This window comes from Ochotona princeps, chromosome 22, assembly GCF_030435755.1.
Source record: "Ochotona princeps isolate mOchPri1 chromosome 22, mOchPri1.hap1, whole genome shotgun sequence".
NCBI lineage: Eukaryota > Metazoa > Chordata > Mammalia > Lagomorpha > Ochotonidae > Ochotona > Ochotona princeps.
In genome coordinates this window covers 22,015,844-22,039,375 of record NC_080853.1, presented here as the reverse complement: position 1 = coordinate 22,039,375, position 23,532 = coordinate 22,015,844, and the positions used below count along the sequence as shown (strand labels likewise).

At 50.3% G+C, this 23,532-nt stretch overlaps 2 protein-coding genes across 2 annotated transcripts in view; one reads left to right on the top strand and one right to left on the bottom strand.

Annotated features, from left to right (window-relative positions):
- Positions 1-761: 761 nt before the first annotated feature.
- Positions 762-2,663, top strand: GFRA4 (GDNF family receptor alpha 4). The gene is made up of 5 exons (XM_058679896.1): positions 762-1,141; positions 1,264-1,373; positions 1,470-1,604; positions 2,213-2,304; positions 2,414-2,663. The coding sequence occupies exons 1-5, from the start codon at positions 762-764 to the stop codon at positions 2,492-2,494; spliced, it is 798 nt and encodes a 265-aa protein (XP_058535879.1). The 3' UTR covers positions 2,495-2,663.
- A 5,223-nt stretch (positions 2,664-7,886) lies between these two features.
- Positions 7,887-23,532, bottom strand: part of ATRN (attractin) — a 106,825-nt gene continuing 91,179 nt past the window's right edge. Inside the window, exons 25-29 of the mRNA XM_004585654.2 lie at positions 21,944-22,005; positions 18,966-19,044; positions 16,213-16,320; positions 14,009-14,123; positions 7,887-11,982 (exon numbers count right to left, since the gene is read on the bottom strand). Of these exons, the coding sequence (XP_004585711.2) occupies positions 11,858-11,982; positions 14,009-14,123; positions 16,213-16,320; positions 18,966-19,044; positions 21,944-22,005 (489 nt within the window). The 3' untranslated portion in view covers positions 7,887-11,857. The remainder of the gene's footprint in view (positions 11,983-14,008; positions 14,124-16,212; positions 16,321-18,965; positions 19,045-21,943; positions 22,006-23,532) is intronic.

The window sequence follows — 23,532 nt, the reverse complement described above, 5'->3', positions numbered from 1 at the left end:
TCTGGATAGAGTGAGGCGCTCCCCAAGGCTGGGAGCCCGGAGCAAGATTGGGGTGGGTGACCCAGCTCCTGGGAGGAGTCTGGGAAGTCCTCACTTGCACATGCTCTGGCAGGTCTAGGTTTCACCAGGTCAGTGACAGCCCACCCTCCATCCACCTGCCCCTTACCCCCAGCCCAGCACCTTCCCTCCCACCCTGCGGCTTGGGACAAGACCCTGTGGCCCTCGTCCAGCGACTTCTCTGAATCCGTACGCTGCTGCGTCCAGCCCTGAACAGGCTCTCCACTAGGCCAGAGCCCTTGCTGGGGACCCCCGGCCTTCCTCTGCCTGGTGGGAAGCAATGAGCTCGACGTGTGAGAGGACGAGTCAGGAAAGAACAGGGAGGGGATACCAGGTCAGGAAGGGAGAGCGCCGGAAATCTACAGACCCAGCCAGAGCATCTCCCTGCGCAAGGGACACAAGAGTAGGACACAAAAGAGAGGAACGGCCGCGCTCCCCGGAGCCATTTCTGAGAAGTTCTTAGCCCGATCCCGTCAAGGCCGTGGGGGTCGGAGGAGGACCTCCCACGCGCCCCTCTTAGGCCGCATGTGGCAGTTCCAGGGGTGAGGGGGGCGAGGAGGTGCTTCCTGCAGGCCCAGCCTCGAGGTCCCCTTCCACCCCTGGAGTGTCCCCAGGACCTGAAGGCTGGTAGAGTCCTGCGGCCACGTCTCTTTGCCCCCTGGGGGGATGCCATGGGGGGATGCCACGGGAGGGTGCCCGGCCATATGGCGAGCCACAGCCCGCACACCCCTCCCTCAGGCTCAGCGAGCTGGACCGCGGGGAACCGATGTGTGGACGCGGCCGAGGCCTGCACGGCGGACTCGCGCTGCCAGCAGCTCCGCGCCCAGTATGTGGCGCAGTGCCTGGGCCGCGCTGCGGAGGGTGGCTGTCCCCGCAGCCGCTGCCGCCGCGCCCTACGCCTCTTCTTCGCCCGTGGGCCGCCGGCGCACACCCTGGCTCTGCTCTTCTGCCCGTGCGCGAGCCCGACGTGCGCCGAACGCCGGCGTCAGACCTTCGTGCCCACGTGCGCCTTCTCCAGGCCCGGTGCAGCTCCGCCCTCCTGCCTCGAGCCCCGCAACGCCTGCGAGCGCAGCCGCGTCTGCAGGTGCGGGGCGCGGCGGGGGGCGCGGCGGGGCGCGGCGGGGGGCGCGGCGGGGGGCGCGGCGGGGGGCGCGGCGGGGGGCGCGGCGGGGCCAGGGCCGCTCACTCCCTCCCTCCGCCGCGCAGGCCTCGCCTCCTCGCCTTCCAGGCCTCCTGCGTCCCCGCCCCCGAAGCGCCCGATGGCTGTCTGGGTGGCCAAGGGGCCCACTGCCTGCGTGCCTATGCCGGCCTAGTGGGTAAGTACGGAGGGCTGCGAGGCAGGGCCGGGCTCTCCCAGGGACGCCTCCGCCGGTCGGCGAGGCCCCTTGACCCTGCCCTTGGGATCCTCGTAGGCACTGCCGTGACCCCCAACTACGTGGACAATTCGAGTGCCCGAGTGGCACCCTGGTGCGACTGTGGCGCCAGCGGAAACCGACGTGAGGACTGCGAAGCCTTCCGGGGGCTGTTCACAAGGAACCCCTGCCTGGGTGAGGGCTGAGACGCCTGGGTAGGGGGTCCATTCCACAGGAGAGTAATGAGGCCGATTGTGGCCACCATATAGGCACCCTGCCCCTCCCCCCCCATGCTGTTGCCTTGCTTCCAGGGGCTTCAGGGGGACTTGTGCCCAGTGGTCTTCACTGTCCTGGTTGGCGCAGACCCAAAGGAGAATCCTAGGGGCGTCGAGGCTGCTGGCCCCGTGGGCAGGAGAGCATGCGAGTTAAGGCCAGCTACTGAGGACCTGGAATTGAGCCAAGCAAGGCACCTACTGTGGTGCCTGTGAGGAGCTCCACCCCACAGACTCTCCCTTGACTGTCCTTGGGAGCTTGCCTTTTCGGGTCTGAGAATTAAGGGCCCCAGGATGTAGGGGCTCAAGTTTGAAGTCTGATGCTGCCACTTCCTAAGCCCTGTCCATCTTTCTTTGCTCCCCTTGGCACCTTTCGTTGAGAGGACAGACGACTGCTTACAGTTTGTGTGTCACTCTGAGCACAGCTTTCTGCATCTGCTACCCCTGGAATGCAGCCTGTTTGTTTCCAGGGAGCTGGGTCCTGCCTTAAAGTTTCCCAGCCAAGCCTACCCTGGAACCTTCCCTCCTTAGATGGTGCCATCCGGGCTTTTGATAGAATGTGGTCTCCAGTCCTGCAGAGGAAGCTGGACTCCCACCAGGACCCCAAGCCCAGCTTCAAGCAGGTAGGAAGGGCTGGCAGGCTGGCCACTTTGGTACCACTTCTATGCCCTTCTGGGTCTGGGAGGGAGGTGTGGGCAGGATGCAGAGAAGTCAGCCTGTTCCCATCCACAGGTGCCTTCTGCAGGGGGGCCACTGGCAGGGAGCCTCCTGTCTGCCCTGCTTCCCACCTTGACTCTTCAGGACCTGCTCTGACTAGGCCAGCAGCCCTCAGAGGACACAGCCAACTGTCCCACCTGGCCTGGACAGGGCCAGGTCTGTGGCCTCTTACCGCCCCACCAGCAAGGGATTGCCACTGCTCCCAGGCCGGACTCCTTGGGTGCCTGTCTGCAAAGTAAAGCCTGGTGGCTGCAGCTGACTGAGATGCCCCTGGGTTCTCCTATCAGTAGGTCCCTTCCTGCTCATACCTGGAGACAGCTGGGGTCCCCCACAGCACGGGGACAGGAGACCATGCCCCTTTACCCCCAAACGCACCAGATCCCCTAGAGGAGCCCAGGACCATCCACGCTCCCAGAACCTAGGGGATGGAATCAACCTCCCAGCAGGTGGCACCTTCAAGAATGCCAAGACTCTCTTCCACACTACAGCATTCAGAGCATCCCCTCAGCTAAGTATAAGCATCCCCATCACAACAACCACCCGTACCCAGGATGAATGTTACCAGGTGCTCCCCATCTGTGATAGGGTGCTGCTGGGCACCACCTGGCATGAGTGAGCAGACAGTCCCCTCATTGTCCCCACGTTGGCTGGTCATGAGGCCGTCTTCCCCATAGTTCACCCCAGTGCAACACACAGCACTTAATAAACCCCTGTGCATTGAGACTGACCTTACCGTCCTGTGGCTCAAGGTCTGCTGCAGGGTATCTGTGCTGGGCTCTGTGCCTCGCTGGCCTCTGCACCCCACTAGGCTCTGTACTCTGCCGCCTGGGCGCTGTCAGCTTGCCTGACAGTATGCTGAGTGAGCCCCTCAGGTCCTGCTGGGAGAGTTTGCATTGTCATCTGTCCTCTGCTGGCTCTCAGACTGCTTCTCTTGTAGCCCGCCGTGTGCTGTCCAAGACTCTGTCCTGAGCCCTCTGCCTGCTCTCCCTCCCTGACCAGTGAAGGGTCATGGTGTCTCAGGACGGCTGTGCCGTGGGAAAAGTCCGGGATTGCTGAAGGAGCCAGTGCTGGGGAGGAGGCCACTTGTCCCAGCTCACAGCCACCTCCTTCTCCAGGGGACCCTCTACAGCCTGGCTGCCTGACAAAGGGGACCAAGGCCAGGCCTGCCCAAAAGGAACTAATGTGGGCCTCTCAGGCCCCAGCAGTTCTCCAGCACTTCTGGGTGAGGTCGCTCCCCTTCCTCAGCTGCTTCCCTCACCTGCAGGCTCTCAGGAGGGCATTCTCTCCCATCAACCCAGGTACGACCGCCTTGGGCTTCTGGAGAGGCTGACCCTAGTTAGACACAAAACTTAGGATCACCCTTCCCCAATCTGTAACAGAATGGTCACCAGCATGAGAGTTGGGGAGGCAAAGTGTGTGTGGGGGGTAGTATGGGTGTGTGGGGGGGGGTTGTATTGGGGGAGCTGTAGGTGTGGAGGGATGCTGTGGGTGTGGGAAGATGTTATGGGTGTGCTGAGGGTCCTATGGGTGTATGTATAGTGGTGCTATGGGTGTAGGGGGTGCTGTGAGTATGGCAGGGTGCTGTGGATGTGTATGTGGGTGGTTCTGTGTGTTAGGGGGTGCCGTGGATGTGTGTGGGGAGGTACTGTGCATTGGGGGAGTTGTGGGTGTATAGGAGTGCTATGTGTTGGGGGTGTGGTGGGTGTGTTGTGTTCTATAAGTATGCTATGGGTGTGGGGGATGCTGTGGGTTTGTGGGGGGTATTTGTGTATGGGTGATATGGGTGTATGTGGGTGCTGAGTGTGCTGGGGGTTCTGTGGGTGTGTATAGGGGTGCTATGGGTATGGGGGATGCTGTGGGTATATTGGAGGTGCTGTGTGTAAGGGTGCTATGGGTGTGGGAGTGTCTTGGGTGTGTTGGGGCTGGGAGGGAGCAGTGAAAGCATTGTCTTCCTGCTTCCCATGATGACATGATGATTGAAATACAGAATCAAGTGCCTGCTAATTGGTTTGCTTTATGTAAGAGTAGGCTAAACTCTGTAATTTTTTTTTTCTTGTTTGAGAGCACTCCCACATACTAGTTCACTCCCCAGACAACCTGTAATGACAGGGACCAAGCTGGGCTGAAGTTGGGATCCAGGAGCTGCATCTGGGTCTCCTGTGGCTGGCAGGAACCCAAACACTTGGGGTGTCATTTGCCACCTCACAGATGCATTAATGGGTAGCTGGGTTGGAAGCAGAAGAGCTGGATCTTAGCATACTGGCACCCCAACAGGAGGATTAACCTGCTTGTCACACAGCCTGCCCCTCTACTTCATTTTTGACTTAGAAAATCAGAGTAAACTATAGGCATAGGGGCAAGTGCTGAGGCACAGCAGGCTCAAGCACCTGTTAGGGGGTCTGTGTTCCTACCTCAGCATGCTGGCCCACTCTGTTTCCAGGTTCCCGCTGATGTGCCTGGGAAAACAGCAGATGATGGCCTGAATACTTGGGCCCCTGCTACCCATATGAGAGACTTGGATGATGATCCTGGCCCCTGGCTTTGGTCTGGCTGCTACAGAAAGGCAAATGGGAAGTGAAACAGTGGATGGAAGATCTTTCTGTCCCTGTCACTCTGCCTCTCAAATAAGCAATAAATAAATCTTCAGAATAGAAATGGATCCAAATAAAGTTAGAATTCTTAATGAAAAATATAGGCATATACTTGCTAAAATAGTGGGATGATGGAAGTTAACAGATGTATCTGAAAAGATTGAAAATGTTCCATGGCTGCTGGTGGTCCCAAAGACGTGTCCTCATCCTATTCCCTGTAGCCTGTTAACTCTGTCTATAAAGCAAAAGGTGTGCCTACATAACAGGTCTCAAAAGGAGATGCTAGTCCTGAGTTATCTCAGTGGACCCTAAATACAGCCACATTGTCTGCATGGAGAACAGCTGAGACACCAAGCACAAGACACCCAGAGACAGAGATGTGAAGACAGGCCAAGATCCCTATGTGACACAGCCACGAGCCCAGGATGCCAGGAGCCTGCAGAGGCTTTAGGGGTGAAACGCGGGCTCTCCCCGAAAGCCTCCAGGAGAGCAGTCTTGCCAGCACCTCAGGTTCCAACTTCAGACCCAGAGGAACACATGTGTGTTATGTCACCATTGCTTGTTAGGTGGTCCTTGTTAGGGCAGCCCCAGGAAACATGCATTGGTTGAGGGTTGCTGGAGTTTGGCTGTATTCCTTCTACCTGAAAAGGTCCCGAAGTGAACATGGTACATTTGGTGTTTGGCCAAATGTCTCCAGACTGAGTCCAGCTCCCCCACAGCCAGGAGCCATGCAAGCATTGTTCCTCTGCGTCGGAGCGTGTTGGCCTGTGTGGTCTGACGGGTAGCTCTGTGTACACACACTGGCCCCAGAAGGCACCCCTGCATTTCTGACTTGTTGCCAACTTGAGACCTCAGTCAGCAGGTGGCTGGGGGTGGAAGTGAGGCAGAAAAACAGGTGCTTTCAGTGTTGGTGGACTTATGGGTAGAAACCACACGGCTCATTGACTGTGCACTCTGGCATGAAGCCCAGCATCCAGGTGCAAGGGTGATTTTGAAACTGCTCACTGCCCACCTCCTCCAAGTGGGTCCAGTGGGCTGTGTGCAGAAACGCCTCATTTGTGCTACAAGGATGGACACAAGCTGGTAAATGGCCCGAGGGCAGGGGCTATGCAGCACCCAGAAGTGGTTTCCCAGAGGGACAACAGCCTGCATGGGAGCCTGGTGGGGGTGGCAGGCCTGGGGCAGCCTGGATCCAAGGTGGTCTCAGGAAGCTGTACTGCCAGGGGCAGGTCACCACACAGCCAAATGAGCCTCCAGTCCCAGACCAACGATAGAAGCAGTGAGACTGGATGCAACTAAATCCACACCTTTGGAATCAGCCCTGTACGGTGGGCTTGCGGGAGAGATGAGTGGACCCATTCCTACAGGCCCAGGGACAGTCTGGGCTGCCCCCTTTCTTGGGGTGGGGACACAGGGTGGGAGGGACTTTTTGCCAGGTATGTCTTTTCTTTTTCAGATTTTTTTATTTTTATTACGAAGTCAGATATACAGAGAGGAGGAGAAATAGAGAGGAAGATCTTCCGTCCAATGATTCACTCCCCAAGTGAGCTCAACGGCCGGTGCACGCCGATCCAGAGCCGGGAACCAGGAACCTCTTCCGGGTCTCCCACACGGGTGCAGGGTCCCAAAGCCTTGGGCCATCCTTGACTGCTTTCCCAGGCCACAAGCAGGGAGCTGGATGGGAAGTGGAGCTGCCAGGATTAGAACCAGTGCTCATATGGGACCCTGGTGCGTTCAAGGCGAGGACTTTAGCTGCTAGGCCACACCGCCGGGCCCCGCCAGGTATGTCTTACAGCCTGTAGGACTGGGCTTCTAGGAGTGTCTGTTCAGATGTGACTCATGCAGGTGTGTCACCAGATGCAACACTAAGAGAGTGGAGGAGACACATTTGCTGTTAATGGCAAGGAGGGGCCATGACATTGGTGATAATGGGTTACACAGTTCTGCCCAAGGGCAATGCTGCAGAAGCCAGGGGCTTGGGAAAAGGGAACTGTGGTTGAGCATACCGCCAGGCTCTGGCATACTTTGCCATTCTGATCACCAAGTGCCACCTGTCTTTTCTTCGGCAACATGAAACACAGACCCCACATCCAAGGTCCCAAGCTGCCCATACCTCCCGTGTTGCAGTGCACCTTGGAAGGGGGTTGAGGAATGCTACCTGTTGGTGGACCCCACACCAAATCGGGCCAGCATGGAGAATGCACAGAACGTGCTCCGAACTGCCCTGCAGGTGGCTCCCACCTCCTGCCAGCCCTACTCCGGCTCTGGCGGGCAGGCTCCTTGCCAATGCCCAACCTCCCTAGGCTGGACTGTGCTCCCTCTTCCTTCTGGAACTCCCAGAGCTGGGCAGCAGCTACACTATGCCTGTTTGGAGGCCCATAGCCAGGCTCTATAAATGGAAATTAACTCATCAAAACTTCAAGACCCAGAACAGCGCAGTGGCTGGGCAGACCCAGACTGCCACCATGCCCGAGGCTGTGCAGTTTGGAAACCAGATGCAGCATTCAAGGGCCTGAGAGGTAAAAGCCCGAGGATGAAGAGGTCCTGTGGGAGCAGGAGAGGGTCCCTGGGGGGCAGTGATACAGGCCAGAGGTGCAGGATTCCTGGCAGGTGAAGTGCAGCACCTAACTGTGAAACCCAGCTGTGCCCATGGACTGCGCAGCTCTGTGGGCCCCTGCAGGCCATCCCGGGACAAAGGCCGTCTGTGCCTCCCCAGGGCTGAGCTCAGGTGCCCTATCCTGTGGTTCTGCACCTTCTCTCTCCTCTGGTGACACTGACTGTGCACTCTGGCACATTGGGATGAAAACTGCTGAACATTTTTCCCCTTCTTTCTTAAAGTTCCAGTAACCAAAATATGCAAATACAAGCAAAACAAAATAAATACTCAGAACACCACATTTTTACCAGATCTACTTTTATTTCAGAAGGAAGTTTATATAATAGGATTTACTTTCATTTATGTACAAGTTCTTCACATTTGTGTTTAAAATGCACAGACCTCCTTAATTGTCTTGTTCCTGCTTAAATTAGCTGTTATTTTACAATACAAAAAATACCAAAAATTGCAGTCCTAAATGTATGTATAACACCCACAACCCCCAGCAATGAAATAGTTTACAATACTTACTCCATATTTACATGAGTGCAATAGATGCTAAATTATACATATTAACAGACTAAGCTTGAATCCAAATAAACAAAAAAACCCAACGGAACAGAAAAATAAAAAACAACCGTAAATAACCAAAAAACATTTCCAGAGCCAGAATTAGTTCAACGCAACAGGCTTCACTAGTGTTTAGAATGTTTGTGCACAAACTGAGTTACTGAGAGTCGATTCCATTATTGCCTTTAGAAGGGGAGGCGTCAGCTCCCCACGCCCCTTGCAGGCAGGACAGGCTGGTAGAGAAGGACTCATCACCGGGCAACATCTCTTGCTGGACTGTGCTACCTGGAAACCCATGCAGTGATCGTTATGGTTGGAACTGACTTTGGTCACCCCGGTAAACGGTCCAGATTTCTTCAGGAAAGCAAGGGCATGCATGTCCCGAGGACAGGGGGCTTCTGCTTTTCTGCTTGTCCTCGGGGTGGTCGGTTCTCACTGGGAGAGAACTCCTGGAGTGAAGGGAGCTCGCTTGATGGGCTGGATGCTCTCATGGCCCGGGATTTGCTGAGGTTACTGTTTGGTAACTGTTGAATGAAGTGCAAGGATCAAAGGTGTTCATGAAACAACACTATCACCCAAGGAAGTGTCACCCTCACTCTGGAAACACCTCATGAAATAGAAGGAGCAAGCCTTGTATGGAAGGTGTATTCTCTCTGCCTTTGTCCCTGGTATCCCAGTGCCTCTCCGACCTCGCCCACAGCTGGGCAGGGAGTCCCTGTGCCGACAGTCTTCGGTCCAAGGCGTCCTCTCCTCCTGGCTGGCTCCGGGCAGTACAGGTGCCCCTTCTCCACACCTCCTCCCACCTGCTCTGGTGATCCCCCACAGGGAGGCACAGGCTTTTCCCCAGGCTGTATGGAGGGCAGACAGGGACAGGAGTCCAGGGGTTGTGACATCCTCCAGGAAGAAACGGGGGCTGTTTATTCACAACCTTGCCTCTCCAACTCCCACCCTTCATTTCAGTAAACTATGGTTTTTTGGGGAAAAACACAGCCGAGAGCCCCTCTTTGGAAAGTGTGATTTCTAGAAGTTCTAGTCTTTGAACTTCTTGGGATAATTGGTTTTCTCTCAACACGCAGAGCACCATGAGGCTGCCACGAGAATTCCAAGTGGCCCTTCTAAGCCACAACGGCGACAAAGATCCGCCTCCTGCTCGCATCTCCCTGTGCCCATACGCTGTTTGGATCAGCTCACCCTTCACATTTCTTCTGAAGGATGAGTTGCATTTGAAGGCTTAGCTGACATGTACTAGAGGAAACTCTTGGCTTTGTTCTTACCAGATAGGGGCCTGACAAGAAGACTTTTCGGAACATGGATATCCAGTGTGTGGCACAACACCACTGCTGCCAACACTCAGATTCAATGTTGAGCAAAAATATGTTCAGATACTTTTCTGTTTGATGTATGGTCCACATGTCTGAATATCCTGGACATCACTATGTGTAAGTGCAAGGTGGATGCTTCTATGACTATCTTAGGTCCAGGCTCTTCCGAGACACTCAGCAACCAGCAGACGGCACCCTTGGGAACTGGCTCTGAGTTTCTCTCGTGCCTGCCACTCCCTTCTCCTGCCCTGTGGCCCAGAGGAAGGGTTTTGCTCGGTTGGCTGCAAAGGGGAAGTGGGAAGCAGGTGGATTCAGTGGTTCCTCCGCTGTTGGAGCAGAGTTCAATTTCATTAGCTCATCTTTCATTTTAAAAAATAAACATTATTATCTACAGGGGGAAAAAAGAGCTAGCCAGGAGGCTGGGGGTCCTGGTGCATGTTATTTCAAGGCATGGAACTAACATGGGAAGAGACTTCTTTGGCCAAGGAGAAACTGGTCTTTTCAGCAAACAGGAGAATCTTCCCTATAGGAGAGCAATTCCCCAGTAGCCACCTGAGGCCTGATGGAGCAGTATACAGCATGCTCTCTGTGGGAGCTATGTTCTAGGGTTGGCATGTGGGGAGCTCACAAAAGGAGGGGACCTTTTTCTAGAAACTGCTCTTTGACCGTGATGTGAGGAAGCTATTTGAGAGGTGAATCACGGAGTAGAGGTGCTTTGTGCATTGGTGTTTTGTGGTTCGATTTGCTTGCAATTCTTGTTCCAGATGGTTCTTCTTCATCGGAGTCAGGGTGTGTGAGGGAAGAGATAATACTCCCTGTCTAGGCACCACGTTTTAAGGTGAAATATCAGTTTTTGCTCATGAATATTTCCTTCAGATTCTCAAATTCGAGCACCTGTGTTCAGAAGCCATCCAAATGAAGTCAAGCTGGAGAACCCCAGCTTGGGGAGTGGGAGAGTATGGGAAGTCACTGTTTAATGCCAGAACACAGAGCAGCACGGCCGGGGAAGTGTCCTTGGGAAGGAGAGTGCCCCCTCAGCTGACGTTCGGAGTTTCCCTTTCTGCTCTGTGTTTCCCATGTGCTTTTCATCCTCAGCACCTCCTGCCCTCCACACAGGCACACCTGTCTGGGAAGGAGGAGGGGTAGGCTGAGCCCGTCCTTGGCTCCTGCCCCAGGCGCGGACTTCATCCCTAGCCTGAGAAGGATCCCCGAGTTCTGAGCAGGCTGCAAGGACACAGGATGGCTCTGACCCAGGTGTCCACAGCGCTCGGTGCTCTTCTCTGAAGGAGACATGTGTCACAAGCGAGTCCTCTGCTCTGTGGGGCCCCACGTCAGGCCCATAGGGTCGTGGGATGAGGGTGGGAGGTGTGTGGAGACCGCGTCTTCTAGACTGACCTTTTTGACAAGAATATCAACTGGAGCTTTCACAGTTAGCTTATTCTGCTTTCTTCTCAGTCTCTGCTTGCTACTGCTGCTGCTAGGTCATATGTTCCTGGGGGTGAAAAATTTTCCTGGCTGCAAATCAGATTTTAGAAAAAGAGCGGATTGCCAATGGTAGCTATTTAAATTTTTACAAGAATGTAGGAATGTAATTATGTAAAATCTCAGGCTTACTAACTTTCCAATTGCTAGATCTATTGAAAGTCTAGGCACTTAGTGTGTGTGTGTGTGTGTGTATAACACAGAAAGGGAGGAAGAGGAATTCAAATGGATTAAGACTAAATTAATCAAATTGCTATAGAAAACTACATACTATGTCCTTGTACGTCCTAAGTAACACTGCTGACCTTGACATTTAAAATAGCCCCCTTCTACCCTAGTTTGTTATGAGTCAAGAGATGGAGCATTATTAATTCTCAACTAGAAAAAAGCTACTCCCTAGAAGAGAGATGCCTGTCTAAACCGTGCAAGAATAAATAACACATCTTTTTAAAAAGATAGCAGGCTTCAGATGCAAACAAGTGAATTCACCTGACTGGCTGTTAAAAGACCATGTGCAGAACGCCTGATGCTGAAATGTCTACGTGGCAACTCTTGTTTTCCGCACAGTTGAGGCAGTCCCAGGAATGGTTTTCCACAAGTGAACCTGAGTGTCATTCCTAGCTCTCTCGCTGGCTCTACACCGGCCTCCTCCAGCAATAAGTTGGATTTATCCCTGGACCTGGGAACTAAATCAGTTATTTCCTATGCAAACGTAAAAGGTTAGGTGCTGGAACACGGATGGGAGAAACCATCGAAGAAAGCATGTGATCATGCAGATGAGTCGGATGCTTCAAGGGTCTCCAGGCCTCCAGCCACACCACACAGCATCTTCCTGCCTGCGCCCTCCCCTGCAGACGGCTCTGGGGTGCCAGGCCCGGGAGAGTTTCTGATCCCAGCATCAAATGCAGGTTCCGGGCTGTGCAGGGGGCTGCTGCTTCCGGTTTCTCACTGCTCCCGACTTCTCTTTGTATGCTATTGGCATCTGCTGGGATATGTCCACCAGGGCGCTGGCCACAGCGAGACCTTAGGAGAACCCCAGAAGGGACACATGTTAAGGAGAAGCTTGCTTTTGGTTTTCATGGTGCCAAAAAACAAAACCCCAAAAAACTAGGTATAGGAAAAAAGTCTTACTTCCATCATGCCCCTCTCCTGCCATCTTTCCTCTTCCATCCCATCAACTCCTTCAGTACTTTTTATCGATTCTTTCAGAGCTGATCTTGACAAATACATGTACAGACTCTTCCCCCTTTTTATCTGCAGCACGAAGAGGTAGCTTGCTTTCAGCAGATCAGTAAGGTGGGCCCAGTGCTCTGCTGCTGAGCAAACACCCATGAGTGCAGACAGGCTCCCAGCCCTCGGTCTCCTGCTGGCCTCTAGAAGGGTGCCCAGCTACAGCACAGGCTTTCCAGTGAGACCCAGAATCATCTCACGTTAGTCAGTCAGCCCGAGTCACTTTAACGGACAATATAGGGCAGGTCAGACTTGGGACCAGCAAGGTTCTATGCCGACTGGAAACTGAGGCTGCTGACAGTTCAAGGCCAAGGCAAGGAAGGGCCAGTGAATGGACAATAGGAAGCACGTGTTTGCTGGGACAGCACCTGCACTTGGCAATGATCAGAAACTACCACATTTCCACTCTTCATCCCCACCTTCACCTCCACAGCCCTATCCTCCCTTTTCCACTGGTAGGCAATCAACCTGGCCTCCATGTGGGAAAGCACCATTCTGGGGGAGCTGGCCTCTGAACACAAGTGGGTCCCAGCCAGCCTGCTCCTGGGCTTAGCAGCTGTGCTGAAGATCTCAAAACTGTACTCTACTGGACCCACAGAGGGGACACTTTTAAGAGCTTGATTTGGGGCTTGGCATCCCTTGGGCATATACATCCTGGTGTTAGGGCAAAGCAGAGCCAGGTACCCTGGGAGTCCAGACAGGAGCACCGTTTCAAATAGCAAGTTCAGAGGGGTGGAAGGATGGCCCCAATGTGGGGTATGGTGCATCAGGCAAAGGCTGGGACAGGAAATGCTGCTGGCCCTGTGCACTGGCTGACATCTGCTGAGTGGCACACATATGTGGTGACCCCATCCTGCACAGGCAGGGCTGCGGCAGGGGCTCAGGCAGGAACCTGTGAGTGCAGTGAAGACAGCAAGGCCCAGCCTCTCCTCTCCAGCCTTCGGATGAGAAAGCACTGGTCCACCCGCTGTGGCAGCGGAGGGCATGTGAGTTCATGCTCTAGAAAGATCCTGCGGTGTACTCTCCTTAGTCTCACTGTTTTCTACAGTTAAGGTAGCCCTGACCTTCTAGAATTATCTAAACTGCAATGTGTCAAACACAGTCACATTCTCTGAGACCTCCCTAAAACACACCCATGATTCACGAGGACACTTCCAGAACTACATTCCATGTTTCCTATATGCTCAAAATATGACTTAAGGTAGATTATTACTCATGTATCTGATGGAACTGTGTAAAAGACATAGGTAACATGTTATATGGAAAGCTACAAAAGTATCTGCCATAATCATGTGAAAGAATAGAATGAGGTGCATATAGTCATCATCTCCATGCAGTTGCTGGCAAGGGGTGGAAAGGAGTGAGCACAATGAAAATGGGCAGATGCCAGGGTAGAGCTGTGAATGTCTCTGTTACGATGGTCGCTTGTGTCTTGTACTTAAAACAGTGATATAAGCAACAGAAATACCCAGTGACAGTGACCCGCTCCGAGGGGACAGCTGCAAGCCAGGAAGTGAAGCAGATGATCAGAATGAAAAGGAGAGAAAGACAAAATGTGGAGGGAAGAACGAGGAACTGGAGGTGGGAAGGAGCAGTGGAGCCAGAAGCATCAGTGACAAATGGAAGGTGGTCTGAGGCCATGCAGAGGCTGAGGGAGGCGGCTTAGTCAGTGACCAGAGGACAGTCACCTCATGTTGCCCACGCCACAAGGCAGGCACTGTTCAGGACGGCCTCTGTCCCCAGCTCTCCACCATGCAGGCTACCCATCATTTAGCTCCCTCCCAGCTTCCTGCACTGTGTCACAGATCTAACTACTCACCTGACTGCCCTGGGGGCGGGATTCCGCCCAGGCCACGAGGGAGCCTCACAAACACAGACAGGACTGCGGCTTTGTTGCCGAAACAGGGCTCTAGTGCAATGGGCTTGGGGACAGTCTGGGGAAGAAAACAAAGAGTTACCTAGCATGATGCTTCTGAAGGGTTCACTCAAAACACACAGGTCACAGCCACTAGCATTTCTTACAAGTACATCAGTTTGAGGCAGGGACAGGATGCATCAGGGTCCTGACAACAGCAACACTGGCCCGGGAGAGGAGCAGTGCTCCTGAGCAGGGACCATGATGTGCCTGCTGCCTCCATGCAGGCTTCCAGTTCCGCCTCCCCAGGGCGTTGTCTCAAGTGCAGGGAAGGATCTTCCCCAGGCTGCTGTCTCTCATGCCTTTTGCTGTACTTGTGCTCAGCTTGAAACCCCCACTCAGAACCGCAGAGGTCACAGGAAAGGCCGTGAATGCATGGCAGATCTGTCAGATGGAGACATCTGTTCCTTAGGGACGAAGTTGGCTCGCTGGCTGGGAAAGCCGATGGAGTGCAGTGGTCAACCAAGAGCATCCCTCATCTATCATGTGGTTTGGATTATCTAGCAGTCTTTGGATGCAATTTGGAAAGATGCTCCATATTAGTGCCTTACCTCTCCTCTCCTTTCCCCTTTACTTTTTTTTTAGAGATTTATTTATTTTTATTGCAAAGTCAGATATACAGAGAGGAGGAGAGACAGAGAGGAAGATCTTCCGTCTGATGATTCACTCCCCAAGTGACCACAATGGCCGGTGCTGCGCCGATCCAAAGTCAGGAGTCAGGAACCTCCTCTGGGTCTCCCACGCGGGTGCAGGGTCCCAAGGCTTTCGGCCATCCTCGACTGCTTTCCCAGGCCACAAGCAGGGAGCTGGATGGGAAGTGGAGCTGCCGGAACTAGAACCGATGCCCATATGGGATCCCGGCACGTTTAAGACAAGGACTTTAGCCACTAGGCCACGGCGCCGGGCCCATCCCCTTTACTTTTTAAAAAGATCTATATATTTGAAAGGCAGAGAGGCAGGGAGATAAATCATTCATCTGCTGGTTCACACCCCCAAATGGTCACACTGACCAGGGCTGTGAAAGCCAAAGTCAGGCGCTGCATCCAGACCTCCTATGAGGACGGAGGAGCCCAAGTACTTGAGCCATCTTCCACTGCCTTCCCAGGTGCATCAGGAGGGAGCTGGATGGGAAGTAGAACTTCGTCTGTGTCTCTTGGGTGACGGGCCCCAAAACTTGGGCCATCCTCTGCTACTTTTTCTGGGCATTAGCAGGTAGCTAGGTGAGAAATGGTGCAGCCAGGACCCAAACTGTTGCCCGTTGGGATGGCAGCTTTACAGGTGGTGGCTTTATCTGTTAGGTCTAACAATGGCCCCAATTATTTTATTTCTGTAAACATTTCATGCATGCTTATGGTCTTGAGCTGTCAATACTAATATCTGAAGTCCTGCACCAGTCCAGTCTGGGGCCTGCTGCTTCCACCACGCTTACTCACATTCATCTGTCTCCTCCTGACCTTGGTGAACTCTTAGCCAGATCTGGACCCGAGGAACTCTTACAGGACTGACCTGGGGACAGTTTTCCACATAGAGGACTGACATTTCAGTGGCAGGTCACATTGTGAGGCCAACCGGGATCACTTTAGACAACCCATGGTTCTGGTTTTGCTTCATGGTTTGTTCTTTTAGAGGGGAAGAGAAGTAATCCCTGGGCTTGGACTGACTTAGCGAGCCCTGTAATGCTTTCATAGGTATCTTCTGTTCAGGATATATATTGCTTCCTCATTTTGCTAAGAGAAGACATGCATCATTTGGGGAGAAGTATCATAAAGATCTATTTTCCAAAGAACACATATTCTCACCTTTATATTCCCCCAATAAGATGCTTCTAAAAATGCCAAGTTAATGACAATGGCTATACTTATCTACTTGCAAATACACTTTTTAAAGTGCTCACATTATACTACGGAATAATTACAAGAATATCAGAAAAACATTTTGCAGTTCAGAATCTCCTGAACACAAAGCTACTCAAGGACAGGGCCTGAAGACTGGCGGGCCGAGGACATCTGACAGCTTCAGTGTTCAGTGATGAAAGGAGAGGTGAGGGAGAAACCAGACGTCACAGAGTACAGCTCACATGCTCTCTGGGATGCCAGTCACATTCTCACCTTTATACTCCCCCCAATAAGATCAGGAGGCTCCTCATCTGTTTCCAAGGCAACGTTTACAGACGCAAAGGGACGGCTGGCCATCTGCTGCATCTCTCGGAGAAGTTGCTGCAGAGTAACACAGTGAGCAGTGAGACAACCAGCGCTGAGGGAACTGTATCAGTCAACGTTTCAAAGAAAATCAAGTCCAAAATGACACTTCAGTGATGGTCCGGGAAACAGGCACAGACTATCAGATAATGAAAGGAACCATTAAATGTTGCTGGGTGTGAGGGAAACTGAGTGAGCTCTTTGTTTGCAAGGGCAGTGCAAACTAGGAACCTAACAGTGAAGCTTCACAGGGCAGACAAGTCAGAGTTCCTGATGTTGGAAGATTTCAGCTGTGCATCCTTCTTGAAGACGGTGTCAAGTCTCTGGGCTTCAGGTGCCTCCTTTCTGAGATGGGTTATGATTCCATGAGACTGCCACTGGGATCACAGGAGATGCCGCAGCTCGGCTCCGGCCACACCGTAAGTGCACATTCATGGGCCACTGATGGCACCTGCTGGACTACCTGCTGAGGTACTGAGGCCAGGAGTCCTTTTTAGCAAATTTTTCTTCTACAATGTGTTCATCTTATATTCCATGTTGTAAATTATTTTCTAATCAATTGTATCCTGAGTCATTCATTAAATTTGATAAAATTAAGTTAAATCTTATGTAGATCCATCTCTATTTTATCTCAGTAGCCTTAGATAGCAATTTTTCTTCTTTCCAATAATAACAAAACTCACTTCTTTCTGTGCAGAGTCCAGAACCAAATCAAGCACTTGGATGCTCTATGCTGATTGGGACACTAGTTATCCAGAGTTTCCTTCATAGTGCTAAAAAGTATACTTTCAAGCTCACTAAAAGTTTTGTTTTTAAATAGAAGGTGGTACTGAATTTCAATACATGACTAAATGATTACTTGTCCTGTACACTAAAAAGTTAGGGGCCATTTTTAATGCAATGATAATGTGTACTCTAACAGGCTGATGTTAAATGATCTTTTTATCACATTGGCAACCCAAGGGCTGCTCATACAAGACTATTTTCTGATGCTATGTTTGTCAGGACATGGTATCGGGGCTCTTTCATTTATTCATTCATTTTTCTTAAAGATCAGTTTATTTGGGGCTAGCATGATGACTCAATTGGCAAACTCCTCCCCCTACAAGCACCAGCATACCATATGGGTACCGGTTTATGTCCTGGTTGCTCCACCTCTGATCTAGCTCCCTGCATATGGCCTGGGAAAGCAGTAGAGAATGGCCTGAGCTCTTGGACCCTGCATCCATGTGGGAGGCCCAGAAGATACTCCTGGCTTCAGATCAGCTCAGTTCTGGCCTTTGGGGTCATTTGGGTCCCAAATTTCTATTTCCTTCTCTGTAAATCTGCCTTTTCAATAAAATAAATATATCTTCCTTAAAAATGAAGATTTGCTTCTTTATTTGAAAGGCAGAGCTAGAGAGAGATCTTCCATCTTTGGTATACTCCACAGATGGGCACAATGGCCTAGGCTGGGCTAGGCCGCAGACTAGAGCCAGGAATTCCATCGGGGTCTCCCACATGGGTGGCAGGGGCTAAGGATTTGGGCTGTCTTCTGCTCCTTTCTCAGGCCATTAGTAGGAGGCTGGATTGGAAATGGAGAAGGTGGCACATGAACTCGTGTCCACTTGAGATGCCAATATCACAGGTGGTAGCTTAATCTGCACAGGCCCCAATATCAAGATTATTATGCATAAAGTCTATTAAGCATCTTTTAAGCGTTTCACCTCTTCCTTTGCTCTGAAAAAAGTTTACAGGTTTGGAAATAGCACCCAAGGAGATGAAGGCTGTCATTGGTCCCAGCAGCTCATCTCAGTAGCTAACTCCCTGAGCCTCATGCCCTTTTCTTACGGAGAGCAACAAGTTTTTGGGCCCTTATTGCTTACTGGCTTATGATGGCTTTCTACTTCCTTCTTATTCCATTTTGATAACTGTATTTCTTCCAGTATCATATAATTAATTGGTATGTTAAAACATATTAAGTAACAAAACTTTTTAAAATGTCTAAATATGTCATCCCTTAAATTATAAAAATAGTTGCCAAAGAGCACACCACTGATGTTTATGATCTTAAATGCCTGAGCACTTCCATTAGCAACTGTGCAAGAGTGAAAGCTGCAATACTATTCTTGTTGTAATTTTTATTTGAATTTTTCAATTATAAATATCTGCTTGAGTTACTACTTTTCTGATGGGAGCTCTGGAAACAAGTCAAGACTCATTAAAAAATAAAGTAACCTCAAAATTCACACACAATCCTGTACTGTTGAGTAATGGAAATATTGGAGCTGCTTAAATGGCTGACTTCACTCTCATTCTTATATGAAAGCTCTTGTGAAGGTCATGCCAAGTGAAATGGTGCCCACGGCCATGATAACAAGCCCTCAGAGCTCCCCCTGAGTCAGGACTCCAAGACTGGAGGAAGATGGCAAAATTGTCCTCAAGAAGTCATCACTGCCATGTCCTTGGAGAAAGGTAAGACAATGTGGGGCAGAATTCATTCTAGTCTAGAGAGCACACATCTTAGTCTTCTGACCACATCCAGTAGAACCTGAGACTGCAGAAAGAGAAGCCTTCTTATCGTGGCAGTGTCTGTTTAAGTAGCTAAAACAGACTTGTTGTGTATAAGAAAAAGACGAAAAAAGCTCTGACAGAGAGTCTCTCGTTGTACCCAGGTGGCTTACCTCTCTGCGTCTGGAAGCCCAGCAACTCTGTTTGATTTTCCAAACCACAGCAGCCACCAGGAGCAGAGAGAGGAAACAACTGTAAGGAAGCAGAGCACTGAGTTAGCATCCCAAATCCCAGAGTCGGCCCCACCATCGTCCACACCTCAGGCCAGGCAGCAAAGCAACGCCCAGCCCAGTTTCCCAACCAGCTGCCCATTCCTTCCTGATGCTTCCTCACAACAACGTCCTGTCCTGGTTCACAGGAAGTGAGATGTGAGGAGCCTTGGGTGACCTGAGCGTCCTGCGCCCCCTTGGGGCCACACGATTCTGACCAGGCATCCAGAGAAGCCACAGTCTCCCTTCTGGGTCTTCATCAGAAGGGCCAACGGGGCTTATCCCAAGTAAGAAAATTCATCCTAAGAAAATGTTAACAACTAACAAGCATAATCATTACTCAAATTAACAAACATTTACTGGTCAACTCTAAAACAATGAGAAAAGTTAATTATTAAAGTAACAATCAGCTTTTCATAAGAACAGGTAAAACAAAGGAAAATAGAAGCTTATGTGTATGACTAATGCATATTTTACAATATTTTTCTGAAGCTTTTACATATTTTTAAAAAACACAAATCATAAAGATGCAAACTTAGGCCAACAACTTTCTTGAAAATATTAAGTACTGCAAACACTCTCATCTGCAAGTAAAATAGGCACTAATTGGTTGAAAGCTTCTGTGAGAACAGAGAAAGGTTAAAAGGCAGAACAAGTTGAGCAAACCTCTTAGTTAAGTGCTATAGATAAAGTAAAACCCACCATTTATACATGTGAACTCGTGAAAGGAGTCACTACAGAGCATTTCCGCAGAGAGCGGCATGCAAACAGCTCCCGGCTTACACTGGGCACTGCTTGCAGGCTCTACCTTAGCAGGCATTTCAGTCAACTTCCTGAATGGCACCTCAAGGCACCCAGTGCTGACACCAGGAGAAAAAGCATTATAACATGCTGGATGAGTGAAGTCCCTTCCTTCCTTCCTTCCTTTCTTCAGATTTATTATTTATTTGAAAGAAGAGAAACAGAAAATCTACCATCTATTGGTGATCTCCCCCAAATGGCTGCAATAACCAGGACTGGCCAGGAACCAGGAACAACTTCTGGGTCTCCCACATGGGTGTAGAACCCAATCCCGTGGACATCTTCCCCTGCTTTCCCTTATAATTCTAACAGCATTAACCTCAATATTAACAGCACAATGCCTTCTGATTTATAAGGGAAAACTATTTCCAGTTTAGAATCTTTTTCAAGCTTTTCATCACTGTGTGAGGACACAATCTCTGACAGAGATTTCAGTCAGGGAAGTTCATAAAAGGTGTCTCCCAGATAGTGTGCTTGAGTGAAAGCCAGAAGACACAGGAAGGTGGAGACAAGGGACCTGGGAAACAGACTTCAACAAGAGGAAGGACTAAAATGATATTCCCATGATGAAAGCTGTGTGGCAGGCATCGAAGACAAGGACACTTGAGGCAGGAGGTTCCTGGGGTGGAAATCTCCGAGAGAGACTAAAGCCATCTGGAGAAAGGTGTGTCAGTTCTGTCACAGGACAGGAATAAATCATGGGTGGGTACACAGAAAACTCAAAGGCCCTAGTTAGGATAAGCCAGGAGTGTTTCCTCTATCCAAATAATGGGGAGGGATAATCACAGTTGCAGTCAGCTGTGATGGGGGAGGACCTTTACTTTAACTGAGCCTGTGAGCAGGAGGAAGGGGACTCTGTATGCATTGTGGAGTGGGGGCAGCTGTTGAGGAATCAGGGCAATTCAGTGGATCCTCATCTTCTATGGCAGGACACGAAAGGACAACTGAACTCTAAAGTCAAGGGTTCGTGAAAATAGAGAAGTAAAAACCAGCAAATGCAGTTTAAAATGGCAGGAAGTTAAAGTGGGAAGCTGTGAGGCAGCCTATTGCTATTTTCTCTTAAAGCACTTGTCTTTTTGTTAATTTTTAAAATATTTATTTATTTACTTAAGTGCAAAGTGGGAGAGATGAGATTTTTCGCTGGCTTGTTCAATCTCTAAACGCCTACAACAATTAGGGATGTGCCAGGATGAAGAGCCAGGAGCCCCAGCTGGGTCTCCCATATGGGTGGCAGGAGCCCAAGCACTTGAGCCAACACCTAGTGTCTCCTAGGTGCAACCTGGCAGGAAGCTGGATATGGGAGCAAAGCTGGGGCTGGGGCACCAACTCAGGCACCCCAGTATGGAATGTGGGTGTCCCTAGCATCATCTTAACCACCATGCCAAATACACACCCTTACTTGTCTCTCTTTTTCAAAAATATTTATTTAATTATTTTTATCTAAAAGGCAGGATAAGAGAGAGAGAAGGGTAAGGTGAAAGAGAGAGAAAGCTTTCATTTGCTGGCTCCCTCCTCAAACGGCCACATTAGCTGGGTAGAGGTCAGGACGGAGCCAGGAGCCAGGAGCCTCACCTGGGTCTCCTATGTGGGTACAGGTGCCAAGGAATTGGGCCATCCTCAGCTGCTTTCCCAGGTGCACCAGCAGGGAGCTGGATTCGAAGTGGAGCAGGTAGGACTTGAACCAGCACCCATATGGCAGCAGTTCAAACTACTTTGCTACAGTGCCAGCCCTCAGAATAAGCTCTTGAACAAGAGGAAGCATATTTGTGGTTCAGGTCAGTAACCATTATTAATTAAATGCTATTTTAGTCCAAAATTCTCCTCATTTGACAATCCTAATTACCTACAATTTAGTATATACTACAAGTTATCACTCTCAACCCCTCAAAAGCCAGAGAACACACAAACCAAACATTTTTCTCAAATCAGAATGAATTAGACATAGTGTAAGTGACATGCAACTTTTGCAGGAACACACAGAAAAGTTAGTAAAGTCTGATCTGTTGCTTACGAGCTGACGTTTGATGGGATCAAGTACCTGAGTTGAAAAAACAGACATAGTTTGTAATAAACAAAGTTACCTGAAGAAAGTCACGAAGAACTGTACCAGGTCCATAAAATTGCTGTGCTGGGAGAAGGCGATCTGTGACAGAAAAAACACGGAGGTGGTTACGCAGGTCACCCAAAGCGCCATGGGCTCAGCCTTCTCACTTCAACAGTTAAGCTGGAGGACAGACCAGTATCTCAAAGACCTTTTTTTCCCCACTTAAGGAAGCCTGCTTTTAGCTACTTTGCTCGCTTACTGAGTGGCCAACCCCGGGGTAGTATCCTGTCTCTGAGTTTTGGCCCACTGAATATCATCAGTGAGCCATGGTATCAGTTGACACTTTATTCTATAAGTAGGTCTTTATACCAAGAAAATAAAAATAATCCCATACGTATTTCTTCAAATTTAAGGTATCACTGACATGAAAGAGGGATCAATTTGTGAGGAAAACTATACTGTGATTTTTTCTTCAATATATGAAATCTGTGTCACTTTGTATTTCTAAGTATAAATAGGATTAAAAAGGGGGGACCTTAAACTCCAAATTTTGGGGCCTAGCACGATGGCCCAGTGGCTAAACCTTCACCTTGCATATGCCAGGATCCCATAGGGGTGCCGGTTCATGTCCTGGCTGCTCCACTTCCCATCCAGCTCCCTGCTTGTGGCCTGGGAAAGCTATCTATAGAAGATGGCCCAAAACCTTGGGATCCTATACCCACATGGGAGACCTGGAACAGACTTCTGGCTTCAGATCAGTTCAGCTCTGGTCATTATGGCCAGTTGGGGAGTGAAATAGTAGACAAAGGATCTTTTTTTTTTTTTTTTAAAGATTTATTTATTTTTATGGGGAAGTCAGATTTACACAGTGAGGAAGAGACAAAGATCTTCCATCCACTGGTTCACTCCTGAAGCAGCTGTAACAGCACAAGCTAAGTCGATCCGAACCCAGGTGCCAGGAGTTGAACCGTGAAAGCATTATAAGTAAAAGATCAATGCCAAATGTCCATAATCGGCAAGTCCACAGATACGGGGAGTGGGGAGGGACAGACTGGTGGCTGCCAGGAGCAGGCATGGCAGGCATGGGCAGTGACTGCTAACAGGCTTCTTCTAGAGCTGATGAAAATGTTCTAAAATTGGTTGTGGTGATGGCTGCAGAATCCTGAATATATTAAAAAACCACTCATTTGTGCACTTTAAATGGGTGAACTGTATGGCATGTGAATTATATCTCAATAAAGCTGTCATTAAGAGAAAAGCATATCCCAATGAACAAAAACTTCACACATTCCTTGCTCAGCTCAGCAATCTTGGTAGGACTCAAACATAACTCTAAAATCTAAATGAACACCCAGTTCTCAATAAAAATTCTGTGTTGCCTTCACCAGTGAACACTGGCCTTTTACATAAAACAGATCAAACAGCCAGGATGGAGAGGGCTTCACTATTGGTTCTACAGTAGAATCACAACTTTAGTAACAAGTTGTTACCCCTAGGTCCTGGCTCAACCTTCCCACTCACACATCTGCTAGCCCAGTCTCAATCCTGAATACATACCCCCTCAAACTTCAGGCATGGCTGAAGCCAGGGGGTCCCCAGAGGGGAAGGGAGAACAAGCTTTCAGAA